This window comes from Montipora foliosa, chromosome 3 (assembly GCF_036669935.1).
Source record: "Montipora foliosa isolate CH-2021 chromosome 3, ASM3666993v2, whole genome shotgun sequence".
Classification (NCBI taxonomy): domain Eukaryota; kingdom Metazoa; phylum Cnidaria; class Anthozoa; order Scleractinia; family Acroporidae; genus Montipora; species Montipora foliosa.
Genome location: NC_090871.1, coordinates 8479502 through 8495781, shown reverse-complemented (window position 1 = coordinate 8495781; position 16280 = coordinate 8479502). Strand labels below are relative to the sequence as shown.

General features: G+C 39.6%; 1 protein-coding gene across 1 annotated transcript in view; it reads right to left on the bottom strand.

Moving 5' to 3' along the window:
* Positions 1-14635, bottom strand: part of LOC137996659 (solute carrier organic anion transporter family member 4A1-like) — a 26742-nt gene extending 12107 nt beyond the window's left edge. The window contains exons 1-5 of the mRNA XM_068842178.1: positions 14497-14635; positions 11254-11396; positions 7737-7928; positions 2495-2874; positions 392-794 (exon numbers count right to left, since the gene is read on the bottom strand). Coding sequence (XP_068698279.1) covers positions 392-794; positions 2495-2874; positions 7737-7928; positions 11254-11377 — 1099 coding nt within the window. The 5' untranslated portion in view covers positions 11378-11396; positions 14497-14635. The remainder of the gene's footprint in view (positions 1-391; positions 795-2494; positions 2875-7736; positions 7929-11253; positions 11397-14496) is intronic.
* Between the last annotated feature and the right edge of the window lie 1645 nt (positions 14636-16280).

Here is a 16280-nt window from a genome sequence, read left to right as displayed (position 1 = left end):
ATAAGTGGAAGCTACGCCACAATCCTGGTCAAAACTGTTGGGACAATTCCCGCCTTTCCCCCTCCCCCATTACCATGTTAATTTTTCACTGTCTCCTAAATCAAGATTAGTTCATCGATCCCTCGAATGTTTCAACATTGTTTGGGATGAAGGGGGACTAAAAAGGCAGCGAAAGAAGAACACGTGTTGCTCATATAACGATGGAAACATGTATAGTAAATTCTCATCTTTTCGCTCAAATTTGACGAGTGTCCCAGAGTCTTTTGACCGGATTGTAGGTCCATTTTTCCCGGGGTATATCCGCGAGTCATCATTGATAAACAAGTAAACAAAAATAAACAAATAATGAAACAAATAATCAAGCAAAAAAAAGAGAGTAAACATCGTTTACCTGAAGCAGCCACGAGAAAGACTGCTCCCAGTGAGATCCCATTAACTGCTGGGTTAACTGCAAACTTGACCTGAGCGAATTTGGCGAGAAACGCGCTCATTGCCGCCGCATACAAAGAATGAGCTGTAATTGCAAGGGAATTGAATAGGAACGTTGGATTTTTGATGAGCAGCGTCGTGGCCGGGATAATATCTTTCCATTTTCCTTTGATCTTCTGGTCCTCTTTTGGCAATTGCCCCTCTTTAATGGCTCGTGCGCGCATCTCTGCTGATCCGGGTAACTCACGTGGAAACCCGAGCAACAAAATGGCGATCAGGAACATGACAGTGCCTGTGGCAATGTACCCGAGCCACCAGGCACCTATCCACTGAGGGTCCCTCCAAGTAAGATTGGCTCCGCTTGGCTAAGAAAACATCCCAAACAACCATCAGCTGTGATCTAATCCGTAGGTCGTGGGTTTCATTCCCACCCAGGTCAGAGATTTTTCTCATTCCTTGGGAGACGCACAAAAATGCGTTTGGATAAAAGCAGACAAACCAGTATTCGTAAAAAAACGGACAACAACTTTGAGTGTACAAGACATGTTTCGATCAATCATCTTCAGTTGCAAGTGTTGGTTACAGTGAGTGAATTTGAATCTGTGTCAATGTTACAATTTGAACTTACGTTCATACATCGCCGTTAGAATATTACGGTGGCCTACAAGGGACATGCGACAAATTAAAGAGTTGCTGCAAATTAAATAAAGTTGCTGCAAATTAAAACATCAAAAGTATACGCGCGCACTGAAGGAAGGGCAGATACAAAACACAAGTCACAGGTCATTGTTTTAACAATACAGAACCTATCCTAAACATCCATTAAAGCTAACCTTAGCCTTAATTAGGTCTAATGTTAGCATTTGTAAACAGTTAGGGTTGTCTCTGTATTGCTAAAACAATGACCTGTGACCTGTGACCTGTGACGTGACCTCTGTTTTGTACCTGTCCTTCCTTCAGTGCGCGCGCATACGTTTGATGTTTTAATTTGCAGCAACATTCTTTTAATTTGCAGCAACTATTTTAAATTTGCAGTAACTTTATTTTATTTGCAGCAACTCTTTAATTTGCATCATGTCCCTTGTGGGCCACCGTAGAATATTGGTTTAGTATCTATACGAATGTCTGTTATTCCACATTATATTGTGCCACGGTTTCTCTGCAGAAAACTCGTCTCGAAAATCCGCCCACCACTGAAGCAACTCGGTATAAAATTGAGAAGAAATTGTAAGATCCCTTATATCATAATTGCAATGAAATAAGAAGTAAGAAAGGGCCGCCAAAACGTTTTAGTAAGTGATATAAGTGCCGTCATTTTCGCAGAAAATTCTCTTTAGCCAGGTTAGTCGTAAGGACTTAAATCAATCATTAATTTTTCACTCCACTCTTTTCAGAATCATTTATTGCTGACAAGTGTATGCATGGTATGCTCGCCCCAGCTCATCTCTGTAACATGTCAAAAATATTCTTTTGTTGGGACGACTCTCGACGTGTCAAAAGTATCTTTTCCAAAGTTAAAGAACTGACAGCCTGAAGCGTGGCTTTGGTTTCAGTGTCGTCTTTCGTCTTCCCGAGGAATCAAGTGAAGTAAATTCCTTGGATTTCTCAAAAAGGAGTTTTCTCCACGCGGGAAATGGAAAATCAGTCTTGTCGAAATTTATTTTATGAATCATTTTGTTATCTAAAGCCGACATTTTGACCGTTAACAGGACGTAAATAAAGTTAAATGTACCAACAATAATGGTCAACATTCATGGAACGAAATTGAGGCGTCAGCTTCAGTCTCTGATGAGATGAGAGATTAAGGTGGCCCGGGTTCGATTCCCTGACTCAGCGTCACACAGAGGTTGAGTCTGTTGGTTCTCTACTCTGCTTCAAGAGATTTCTCCGAAGACTCCGGTTTATATTTCCTCCTCTCCTCAAAAATCAGCCTTTGATTCGATTTGATAAAAGAGTTAATTTGACTTGATTTGATTTCAGCACAGTGTCATGATTAGTGCCCCGCCGCTAAATACATTTAATTAACCCTTAAATTTAGATTTAAACCATTTAAACGAGGACTTACTTGTTTGATTTGAATGTAGAAATCATTTAGGATCGCTCCACCGGCAATGAAGCCGAGCCCAGGACCTGTTATAGCTGCAGCGTAGAATATACCAAGATATACAGGAGAGGACCGTGGATGCACATTCTCGTCAATGTATGCCGGCGCAAGTGAGTACAGCGGTGTCGTTCCCGCTCCCATGAGCAGCTGCCCTAAACACAACAAAGCCAGGGACAACCGGTTTGACTCGTATCCGGAGAAACAATCGTCAGTAGTGGACGTGCTGTTTGTGACGACACATTCTTGGAGCGACCGTGATGAAGAAGTGGCGGTATCTTTAAGTACGGGCTCATACGGACCAACAATAACATGAGGTAGTACGAACACAAAGAAGCCGATCGCTGAAGAACAAAAAGGAAATACTGAAACAGTTAGAGAAAGGAAAATGGTGACATGTTAATCCCGGTAAATGAATGGAGAACGGTATCTCTATACCATGTTTTTCAGGTATCTTTTTCGCTATCTCCTCCTCTATGATTGCGAGAATGCACTATTGGTATTATTTCAGTCCAAGCTGTAAAGCGGGAAAATCATTAGTGTTTAATTACTGCAAGCGCTCTAATAACAGCCCGGGGGCTTATTGACTTTTAAGGCTCGAAGAGGGGGTGGGGGCTTATTAGGGAAGGGGGCTGGGATTATTAAAAACTCGAGTCACTCAACTCGTACAGAGTATATACCGTAGTAGGCAAGTCATGAGCAGTTATCAATGTCCTGAAACCAGAACTTGATAAGAAAGCGCAAAAACTAGCTTATATGAAGTTTGAAGTTGGCACTGTAAAGCTTAAGGTGGGAGTACACGTGAATTTGAAGGGCATTTTAAGAGGTTTAAAGAGGGGATAAAAGAAGGAGAAATATTTTTGGAACACCAACAGACAGTTGACCCAAACCCAAGAGCACACCAGGTTGGTAGGGGACTGTTTGGGTGTCCATATATCAATTTTTAACTTCAATATCTAATTTTTAAACTACATCATTCCTCCCAAATGTACAGAAAAATCACCAAAAAGTTTACAAAACACCCCAAAACATTGATTTGTGTTTTAAGCATAGGATTTTTGCATTGCCTGAAACGCGAACGAGATATTTCCATTAAACCGATTTTAAGCGGCGTGAAAACGGCTCTCAGGTGTACCCCCGCCTTTAGAGTAAAATGAGCTTTGAAATCATATTGCGCGCGTGTTTATTTCACAAAATTCCAGGGAAGGTGAGGGGGGTTATTATGAACTTGAGGCTATAGGGGTGATTATAAGAAAGGTGGAGTTATTACACGGGATAGGGTGGGCGGGGGGGAGGCTTATTAGAGCGTTTACTTTTTTTTTTTTGGTATTTTTTTCTTTTTTTTGCTACATTTTGTAAATAATATGTTACAATTTTATGCCTAACGCTTAACGATATCTTACAATGAACTATTACAATACATCACTTGCAACACATAATTACAATAAACTAAATACAATATAATACTTACAATAAACTTACTTACAATACGTTAAATACAATAAACTACTTTCGTAGTTTAATAAGTTCAATTAGATTGGACATATATTACAAGCCGCTAAAGAAACAAACGAAAACTTACTTGCCTATTAACTTACGTGTATTGTGATATTCTTTCCACCACCATCTCTTCCTAGGTCAATACTTCGACAAGTTTTCTCCATTTAATAAAATGTTGTGAAAGCTTATTTTTTTCTCTGGCAATTTGGAATTCAATTCTATAAATCAATTTAATCCGAGCGATAAAACCCTGAGCCGTTGGTAGACTATGTTAAAAATAGATTTGACATAAATAAGCATACATTACGTGTGGCGGGAAGAAAGTCACGTGTAAAAGAAGGACTTATAGTCTGAGTGTTGATCGATCGTCGGATCGCTTCGAGTGTCAAGTTGAAGCTAGTTGAGTATTGAGTTTTAGATTTCAACCGTGCTTAAGGCCTGAAACGGTCGAGTGAAGTGGTAATTCGTATGGAAAATTGTAAAGAGAATGAATTAAATATACCATAAAGATTCATTACAGACTATTCTGACACTTTTTAGAATAAATATAATATTTTCCTAGTAATAATAAATGATTTATTAAAGTAAAATTGTCTTTTATGTCGAACTTCCCAAAAATTATGTCCCACTCCTTCAATGTTTCAATATAAATATCATTGTCTTTAAGCCAGGATAAAACATGTTTCCAAAATTCAGAGGAGATTTTGCAGGAAAAGAGTAAATGCTCGATGGATTCTGCTGTTTCCTGACAAAAGGTGCAACTAGCGGAGGCAGCGAAGCCAAAACGATAAAGAATTTCGTTTGTATAGACAATTCAATTCAAGATTTTGTATTGAAACTCCCTAGTCTTCGATTCCAAAGTTGAAGGGAAAGGTAAAGAGTAAACATTATCCCATTCCACATTTATATCAGGGTATTTATCTGTTAGTTTTCTTTTTGCAGTGGGTGGAATTTGCTTCTTTCTCAAAAAGATTTCATAGGTTTGTTTGGAGGAGATGTCGAGGATTGGAACTGAGTTTTCGTTTCCCAATCTAACTTTGGGATCATTTGGAATTTCTTCAATCAACGACGAGTCAGTAAAAGATTTAGCGGAGGCGCGCCATTCAGCGGGAAAGGAATCGATAAGGCTCGTTAAAAAGAAATTTTGTTCAGGAGATAACAGTGAGGTGCCGTACACGTTAAAACGAGACGAGTTATTTGCCCGCAGAACGTCACCTATCTTAAGGAATCCTAATTTAATCATATCACCTCTATATATCGACATTTTGTCAATGCAAAGAAACCTATTGTTCCAGATAATTTCATTAATCACCTCGTGAGTAGAGCTGGGTGAATATCCTGTTTAGTTCGGACCAAGCATCTAGACATTCCTTGTAGTAAGCTGATAAGGAAATTTTTAATTTAGCCGTGTCGAAATTACAGAATAAAAGAAAACGCCCCCCCAACTGGTGAAAGAATTTTTCCAAGAATAATTTTCCGAGAGCTTGGGTAGTCTTGCAAAACTTTCTTTAAACACATGACCCGCTTAGCTTTAATCATAGATTCAATATCTAGCATTCTTAATCCACCATTTTTAATATCAGATATTAAAGCGTGGCGTTTAACTTTATCTTTTCCATTCCAGATGAATCGATAGATAATAGAATTTGCCTCCTTAATTAGTTCTTTGGAAAGAGGTATAACCGATGTTCTATACATTGTTTTAGGAAGTGCAAATGTTTCACGATTTGGATCTTTCCTAATAAAGCTAGGCCCCTCCATTTCCACATATTAATTGATTTCTTCATGTCCTTTAAGGTTTGTCTGAAGTTTAGGGCATCCCTTTGTTTCACATCATAATCAAAATACACTCCGAGGATTTTAATGTTTCCACAAATATTGTGCTTTGGAAAGTCTACATCTTGTAAGGTACTGTTTCCAAGGGCAAATTTCAGAGCGTTTACGGTAATGGCCAAGCATGCACCAAGCTGCCTCGAGTCTTCAAAAGCGCAGTTGTAGGTTCGATTCCTGCACAGGTGCAGTCGATCGGACTTTTTCCGATCATCTCCGAGTCATCATCGAGGAGAAAAAATACCTTTCTTCAGGAATGATTATGTTAACATTGTTGCACCTTACCTTTCATGAACTTACGGGCTCTGGACTTCGAATTCTATTCGACGGATTTCAATCGTTTTTTACTTCCATCAATAAATGCTTCGGAACGAGTTAATAGGGACTTTAAGATCTACGACGAGGCCATCAACGAGAACGTCACAAATCATCAATATCATTGGTTAAAAGAGGAAAAGTAATCGTGCTGCACGTGTGCACACATATCAGCACATATTTTCGCGGCACTCCTCACAGCAACGTCGTGAAATCATAAAATTTGAGGTTTTGACGACCACACGAGCTTACAATTGTGAATCTTTCATTCTCTATTTTTACTCTGGATCCCCCGGTTTCCATCTCAGACACTACACCGACCTTTTGCTTCAAAATACCTTACATTGGCCCTTTTTTCTGTTGTCACGCAAAAAAAGGTTCGTCACTTTGTTAAACGTTTATATTGTAATAACATAGACATTAAGTTATATTTTTCATCTTTTAAAATCAGTAATATATTTGGCGTAAAAGACCCTCGTGGGCCCCCGTGTGTATGTGGTTTACAAGTTTGTGTGTGCGGGATGTAATGCCTGCTATGTCGGCGAAACCTCTCTGCATTTTCCCACATGCGTGCGTGAGCACCTGGTTAGCGATGGGACCTCTCACATCTTTGGACATTTACAAAATTCTCAGCGATATACTGCACTTTATGTTATAATGATTGCTTCAGCATCTTAGATCACGCTTCCACAACCTTCCAACTTAAGATCAAAGAAGCTATTCATATTCATTGGGAGAAACCTACATCAAAACTTTCTTTGTAATTTTTTACATTGTGACGTTTTTTTGTTTGTTTTTTGTTTGTTTCCTTGTTCTATCAACATTCTGTGTACACTATAAATTCAACTTTTTACTTGTGTAAATTAGAACTGAAGGCGACAGATGAAAAGAATCGAGACAAGTGGGTACAAAGAGTAGGAGGAGGAGAATTTATCCCGAACCGCGCAGGGAAACCCTACAGTCACCTCCCACCAGTTTTTGCAGTCCTTTCCCTTTCCAGTCTTTTGTTGAGAATCTACTGTAAAACCTCTTAGCTTAAAAATTCATTTGACATTAACTGGCAATGCACGTGGACCCTTGTCCGATCATGTCCATGCCAACAAGAATTTTTTTATCTATTTATTTCATCTATGTTTTAATGAATACACCTTAGGACGGTGCACCTCATGGGTTTGCCGCGATTAGGCAACCTCGTTGCCAGGGCTTTTCAACGCCGACAAAAAGCCCTGGGAACGAGCTTGCCCATTATGTCTATTTTTATGATTTTTTTTTTCATGTCACGTTTTTTATGTATAGATATATTTCTCCTTGTTCGTTTACAAGATATATTAGTTGTTGTACTGAATAAAGCTGTCGTCTCATTTTAAATTACGTTTTGTTGAATACGGTAATATACCAATTTCGATATATTAAAATTCAGTCCGAAACAAAAGGCATCATTTCGAGGCTCTGGGGAATAAACTCATACAAATCCTTATATTTATTCCCCAGAGCCTCGAGCTGATGCCTTTTGTTTCGGACTGAATTTTAATATATCGAAATTGGTCTATTCGGCACTCACCTGTGACAATAGCCCCATGACCAATCCACTTGATTTTATTGCCAAACTGACCATAAAAACTCACGAACGAGATGAGCAAGATAGCGGATATGTCGTTTGAAGCAGTAATGAGACCAAGATCTTTACTGGTCAGCTGAAAGCGTTTTTCAAGCGCAGGAAGATTTATACCTGTCATGCCATTCACAGTCATTCCTAGGAATTAAATGCAAAGAATAAGAATTATGTGTCCTTTTCACAAAAAAGGTAGTAGCCAAAACGCGGGACCGGGGACGGGGTCGGGGTGTCTTTTTTTTTTCCAATATTTTTTTGTTTCAAGCTTTGTCATTGTTCCCCTGTACTGTTATTTTCGAATGTTCAGCACCTTTCCGTCATTTACGGTGGAAATTAGTCACAAAAAATAAGGAACATAATGATACGAAAGCTGCGAAAGGGACATCTTACTTTGGTTTTCAAAATTAAGAGAATTTCCGACTGAAATTGGAGTATTTGTGGGGAATATACGCTTACTCCTAGAGACACTGAAGACTCGCTTAGCTCCACATTTTAAAACCACATTTTAATGTTTAGTTCGTCAAAAACTTCTGCGCAATACATGCAGTTCCACAATGGTCGTCACGCAACGTTCTCATTTGCTTGTTTTCGCAAAATTTTTCTCAATATTGCTGTGTTTTTTTTAAATCATAAAACTGGATTCGATTCCTTGACGTCCGAATAGAATTAGCTAGCAATTTCTTGTGCGACTCTGAGTTTACTACAAACCGTTTGTAGTAAAGTCAGACAACAACACGAGAGAACGTTGCGTGACTGCGTGACGACCATCGTGGAAGTGTGATTCTGTTGTTGTTGTTTTTTTTTTCAGAGTAAACATTACAATGCGATTTTAAAGTGTGGAGCTCAGCGAGTCTTCATTGTCTCTGGCAGTTGGTGTATATTCCATAAACTCCAATTTCAGCAATTTCGGAAATTATCTTAATTTCGAAAAAAAGAAAAACGAACTCCGGTTTTCGGAAAGAGAGCTTTCATACATGCCGTGGGTTCCTTATTTTTTTTTTTTACTAATTTCCACCATAAATGAAGGACAGATGACGGTCATTCGAAAATAACAGTACAGGGCCCGGTTGTTCAAAAGCCGATGAACGCTAATCCCAGATTAAAAATTAACCAAGAAGTTTATTTCTCTACTCCCAAATGCTGTTTGACGCTGATATTCGGATAAAATGCCGATCTTGAAAAACAAAAATAAGCAAAAGGAACTTTAACCAAAAAGTTGAAAACATGAAACAAAAGTTTACGCTAATCCTGGATTAAGTTAATTGGCTTTCGAACAATCGGGCCCAGGAGAATAACGACAAAAATTGAAACAAAACAAATTGGGGGAAAAAAGACACCCCGATCCCGACCCTGGCCCCGGCCCCACGTTTTGGCTACTACCCACAAAAAGTAGCCAAAAACGCGGGGTCGGGGTCGGGACCGGGTATCCTTATTGAAAAGGAAAAAAACATTAAGATGTGCTATTTACACAATAAGAATGACATACATATATCAAGTGGTTGTACATATGCATCAAGACTGTAATACATATATCAAATTTCGCCAAAAAAATGTCAAAGCTCATATTTACATGTTCAACGAGCTACACTTACATCAAGATTCGTGCTTTTACACATCAAGATTCGAGCACATCTTACATGAAAACAAGAATACCGCTGGATTTAAAGAGGGAGGAGTCGTGTCTCTTCGTGTATGAGGAGTGGAAATATGGCGGAATTATCCACAACTCGCGAGAACTACAACAACTTATCCACTGGATAAATTACTACTAGCCCACTGGATAAAACTGGTGCTGCTAGTGTTTATCCACCTTTTGAACAATCGAGGCCTCGTTTCTTGTTCAGTTTGATTACCATCAAGTCTTCTGAGTGGAAATCCCTGTCTCAAAGGAGACATCAACTAAATTAATGATCATAATCGAAATTTGTTTATTGTACATGGTCAAGTTTACGTAAAAGTAATAATGCTTGAAATCAGGAGCCATAATCAAGGATTTATTAAATAAACAAAGTTGTGTTTTACCGTCTTTCCTTTCTTTGATTATGTTCTATGTATGTCATTCTTATACTACTTCCTTTTGCTAGCTTTTAGGGTGTTTAGGGCAAATCTTTAGCTAGTCTCAAGTTTAAAACTGGAAAATGGTAATGTGGAATTCCTTTACTGACAAAATTATCGTTACATCACACACATGATAATTTTGTGTAAAAGCGACTTTTATTCAGGCGATTTGCTTTAAACTGCTTGAATTGAACTAAATTCTGAGGGCCACAAGTTTATTTGATAGCTTTGTAACATTATTAGGTGCTACCCCTCCTTAAATAAAATGGGCCGGACCGGATCAGGGGCCTGTTTCTCGAAAGTCCCGGTAATTACCGGGTGACTTACCGGGCACGGTAAGTTACCGGGTCTTTCGAGAAACAGGCCCCAGATCGGATCGGATCGGATCTGATCAGATCGGATCGGATCGGATCGCACCGGATTTACAAAACTCGGACCGGATCAATAATACCAGACAATGTGCTCAAATTCTGTGCCTTTTTCTCTTGTGTAGTCGTCTCCTCATTTATTGAGACTTGTCGAAATGTTCTTTTTCCAAAGGTGATTACAGATTCCGAAGGGAATTATGAAAGATAAGATGGGACGAATTGACTGCGTACACTGCTTACACAACGGTCTTCTTTTCTTTACTTTACTTTACATTTCTTTACTTTACCCCAGTCCCTTTTAATCGCACAATAGCCTGATTTAGCAACAGAACGGGAATGTTAGTTGACGATGGCGCGCGCAGCAAAAATATCCATATGAGGCCATATTAGTCGAGTAGAATCCCAACTATTCCGCGGGCTCTACTTTCGTTAACTGACGTTCCCTTTCTGTTCCTAAATCAAGCTATTGTGCAATTGTCAGGGACTGGCAGGGATTTTGTTATTGATCCGGTCCATGTTTTGTCAATCCCATCCGGACAAGTCCGGTCCGGTCCAATCCGATCCGATCCGGCCAATAAAATGTTTATTTTACTTTGTCCTATATTTCCCAGGGACACTGAAAAACGCAGACTGCAGACTGTGCAGACCGTCTGTAAAATGAAAATTCGGTTAACCTAAATGAGGCCTAAATAACATTCGGTTAGCCTAATTAGGCCTAAATAACATTCAGGTTAGCCTGTTTACGGTTAGCTCTCAATAATAGTGAAGGTAACACCATATTTTACCTCGGGGCTGCGCAGACTGCAGTCTGCGTTTTGGCTTGACCGTATTTCCCACGGTGAATAGAAACGGTGGACACAAGCTCACAGGGCCATCAACTAGTATTGAATATTACTAAAATCTAACCTTTTCATTTTAAACCGAAACGAAAGGACAAGGAAACTGAAAGGTGCAAAAAATTGCATAATATAACTGAGATATTTGTTTCAAATCATAACGAAAGGATAAAATGAAAGCCTGGGTCTAATCTAGGAACAAACCTTGAAGGGCTGCTATAAGGAGAGAAATGAAAAGAAAACATTTGGAATTGTTCATGATCTGTAGCCATTTTGGTTTGAATGAAAACCAGCCATAGTGAAGCTCGTGTTGATCTTGCTTGTCCATACTGATCAAAGAATCGAAACTGGAAAAAAATAGCAAACAGTGAGCACACAGTCAAAACGCCTATAGTCGGCGATGAAAAAAAGACCAATTAAGATGATATTAATGGTAAGTAGGCTAATAGCCTTGACGTTTAATAGGAAGTCGCTAAAGGGGCTTATATATTGGAACAAGAGCTTATGCGCCATTAATGATGTCTTAACAACAACCAAACATAAATATATAAATTTAAATTAGCATAAATTGAGTCTCTTCGATGCAAAGAAAATGCCGATTTTGGGGTCGATATTTTTGGTTCATTCGCTCTGTTTCCGTGGTGAAGCCGAAAAGACCGTAGCCCGTGTGCCTTTAGCACAGTCCCTCGAGCACGTAGTCGGGCGGAAAGGCTTGGATGGGTTTTTGATGTTTTTCCCTACAATTCGTCATACATAGTAGCGAAAAGAAGATAGAATATTTTCGCCTGCGTTGAAATCGCGCGCACACTATCGGAAGTCTCAAGTTGATCATCAGCTCGCAGTTTATAATATTATTTTTAGCTCATGTTTTTTAATCCTGTCGTAGGCTTGCTTTGACAACAGACTATCACCAGAAACAGAAGCCATGAACTTTTTTCGGCGCCTGTGAACAGTTTTTCATGCGTTGATTGAGTCAGTTGAACCTCAATCACTAAAAAAGAAGGTGATTCAGTTTTAGTAACTAAAAGAAGAAACTGTCGACGTTTTTACTTCTTCTAATCGTTTGCAGTAACTGTGTTCTTCGTACACAACTCAAACGTCTATCACGTTTTGAAAAATTAGTAACTGACAACCTTCCTGAATTTTATTCCGTAGTTTAAAAAAGGGAGGTATTCCTAGAATGAAGGCCGAATTTTCGTTAAGCCTTCATTTTGTTTATATTTATTTGGCCTTGAATATGATGAACATACTCTCGCATAAGATGCGGTTGACGTGAGATATCGTGAGCTTCATGACGTCAAAGGTGATTGTCGGGATTGTCTTTTCACTTACTGATCATTTGTAATTCATTCTTTGCCTGCTTATCGAGATAATTAAGCTAATTCCTAAATTGAGCGACCTTTTATCTCAGCTTAAATATTATGTAAAACTAGCTTCTTTATTTCGCAGTGCATTGTACCGTGAAGTACGGGGAAGCGAAATCGAGTTACAACTCCCTAGAACGTCGGCACTACTGAAGAAACACGAACGCGCTTAAAGGTGGCCCGTGCCGTCTGAAACTCCAATATACGCCCCTTATTATCAAATCTTCGTTCTTTGAACTGTGCTTTAGTTATTGAATTCTTTCACAAGAGTCAAGCTGTCATTTTTACTCCTAATTGAAAGAGTTAATTCCCAAAAGATCGACCGGCATGACAAATAAACGATCCTACCGGTTAGCTTAGGACTAGGGTACGGGAGGTCGTGAGTTCAACTCCGGCCGGACCAACATTCAGGGTCTTTAAATAACTGAGGAAAAAGTGTTGCATTTGTAAATCCATCAAGTATTCTAGGATGAGGCCATAAACCGTAGGCCCCGTCTCACAACCCGTCTTCATAAACTCCGTGGGACGTTGAAGATCCCACACACTATTCACAAGGAGCAGGGCAAAGAGTCCCCGGTGATGTGGTCATGTAAATAAAGATGGTGATCGAGTGATTGGCCACAGATAGGGAACCATGCACGACTTAGTTCTGAACCATGGAAAGAGACGGATGGTTTACACAGGCCCCGGGGGGAAGGGGGGGGGGGGGTACTGCCATATATGGGCTATATAGGTATGTGCCGCTGTGAAGGGTATGGTTTTCAAGCAGTTTCCTCTAGCATAGGGTATATAAATCAGAGCGTTTGGGTTTAGAATTGGGTATCATTTTTGACGAAACTGACCAGCTGGTTGAAGATTTTCTCAAGACTAAGGAAACCAGGAATTGCTACTCAAAAATATAAAAAAATGAAATCAGCAAGTTTAAGTTTTCACGACTCAGCCTCAACAGCGTTGATAGATGACTATCATAAAACGCAACTGGATATTATTAACTGTCAAAAATTGGGATTCAGACGGAAATCGGTAGTTAATACTGGTTAAAATTAAACAATTTATAGTCTTGATAATGCGTACGTAAGTGCTTGGCATTGCTGGACAAGTATAAATAAATCCTTTTTAAGAAAGAAGTGATTGTGCTATAAGGTTTTGTTATAGCTTTGCTTTAGACTGTGCTAGTGACCTCAGTTTCTGGAAAACAGCTACTCTAGGATAGGAGTGATTGGGGAGTTTACTCTAGTATAGGGTAGCAAAATCCAGCTGAAAACAGCTCTGGTATAGGCTAAGGGTTCCAGGGTCACAGCGGCACACCTCTCCCCCCCCCCCCCCCCCCCCCGGCTTAGAGGGACCTGCGTGCTTGTCATTTTCCTTCTTTATCCATAAAGCAAATAACTGAGCACTTAATTGAAAGTGAGACGAATCCTCAAGCCCCGATTGACATCCATGAAGCGCTGCCGGTTTTTGGCATTGCTAAGTTTACTATATGATCTGATCACCCTTTCAACACAAGGCTGTTCCACGTCAAAATAGCAATGCCGACAACAAATTTAATGCTTTTTGCTCAATCGTCCTGCTGTAAATGACTCTCACTAAGTCGTCAAATTACTAAACGAACAGGCTTGAACACGAATTAACTTTGTTAATGATGTCAGACCACCATCACCTCCAGTAACAGTTGCCAGCTCACATGCGAATTGAGCAATTCTGTCACGAAATTTGGTATATTGTCCCACGGCCGGGAAAACTTTGTGAAGGCCTTGACGTTTGATATTTGCGCTGGATCTCCTTTCCCCGCTGCGCTAACAGGAGTTAACTGGGAGTAAACTAGCGTCTCAATTGTTGAGAACCGATACGTACGTAGAATCGTTCTCCACATGTGGTGTTAATTAAGGTGGTTGTCTTTGGAAGATGGCCCGAATTTGTTGAAAAAATGCGACTTGATCAACATACACTCACGTTATCTTCTCACAGACCGGTCATGGACGGACTAGTATCATAATAATAAAACCAGATAAAGAGACTAAAAGAATAGGCATTTTTAAAACCAACCTCTACTTAATTGACGAGATTTTAACTAAGCACTTACCTAAACCACCTCAAACACAACAAGTTGCTACGAGTAGTCTTTCTGTCCTCTTGGTGTCGAGACAAGGCAAAATGACATGTGACGCCGTTGCACAAATGGAAACACTCTTAAAAGAGTATTACATTACCAATCGTTTGCATTGTGAATGACATTACGGCAACTGAGCCTCACAAGGTTAATTACGCGCTCAATCAAAATACACAGATTAAATTTGGTTTGAAATCGTTTGCAGCATACCAGAAAGAGATACAATTCCTAATTCACCTACTTGGCAGAGCTTCGCCTACAGTGAATATATTTTGGCCGAGGGTGTGGACGGTAGTACTGGAAGCTAATACAACTGTCGTGCACAGCCATTTTCTTGGCTGTCCTATTTCTGTGGAGTGACCATGTAAAATCCGGTTTCTATTTCTTGCAGACAGTTTTTTATGCAAGGGGAAGGGCCAGTCGAACAAAGTACAAGTGCCGGATCTTGGAAGATTTAACCAGCTCCCAACGTCAGTGGCTTCGTAGCTCGTTGCGCCGGTATCGCGAGGTCACGGGTTCAAACCTCGTTGAAGTCCTGAAATTTTCAGGCTTTTCTACGCTACTGCAAAAAGTGTGTTCATAACTGCGAGGATCATAACTTCAGGCTTGATAATTGTTCTAGGCTGGTTGTACAGCTGTGAGGATATATATATTTACAGCCTTACAACCATGCAGCCTTGCATAGTTATTTTGTTTCTGTTTCTTGGCCTATTATATGCTGATGTCATATCTCACCCATAGATCGATTGCTTGTAAAGCGCATTTGAATATGCAAATAGAAAATGCGCTATATAAATTCATTACCACCATTCATTCTGTTCCAGGCTTTTAGTAGACAGCCGTGACGAGCGCGTAAAGACCCTGTAGAACAAAAACAACAACGAAAAAAACAAACAAAAAAAGACAGCACGTTCTCGAGACTGAACTTACGATATCATCTGCTTTTGAATGCCGCCGTTTTCATAAGCGTGAAAATGACGGGAAAACATGTTCTTCAGGTTCTTTGAAGTTTGAGTTTGGCAGCCGTTAGGTAAACAGTTAAAACCTTTTGCGCGCGATAAATCCCCATGGATAACCGCTATTCTGAAAAAGCGGATGAATTTCAGAGACCGCCTCAAAAGAAAGGCTATTAAGACAAAAGATCCATTTATTTGGAACCAATTTCGTATGGTTAAAAATCAAGTGAACTGGGAAATTAATAGCGCGAAAAAAGCTTATTATGAAAATGCCTTCAACAATTGTTGTGGGATCAAAGGAAAACATGGAAAACAATCAATGAATTGACCTCGCGTAAGTCCAACAAAACCGTTATTAATGAGATGGAATATAATGGAGTAAATTCTGGAGATCAAACAGATATAGCAGAAATGCTAAACTCCTTTTTCCCAGAAATTGGGCCAAGCCTTAGTGGAGACGTAACAGAAGTTGATAAATCCTTCGAAGAATTTCTTACTGAAACTGATAAAAAACAACACCAACACATGTTTTTGCACTACTATCAAAGCTTTGCAAGTCAAAGGCAACTGGATTAGATAATATTTCAGCGAAACGTCTAAGGGAATGTCCCGATGTACTAGCAGAATCTCTTACTCATATATTTAATCAATCCCTAATGACTGGCATCTTTCCCGATGAGTGGAAATCTGCCAGAGTCACTCCATTGTATAAAAATTCTGGGAAGCGCTCTGATCCAACGAATTATCGACCAATATCAGTAATTCCAGTTGTGGCCAAAGTTTTTGAACGGATAATTTACG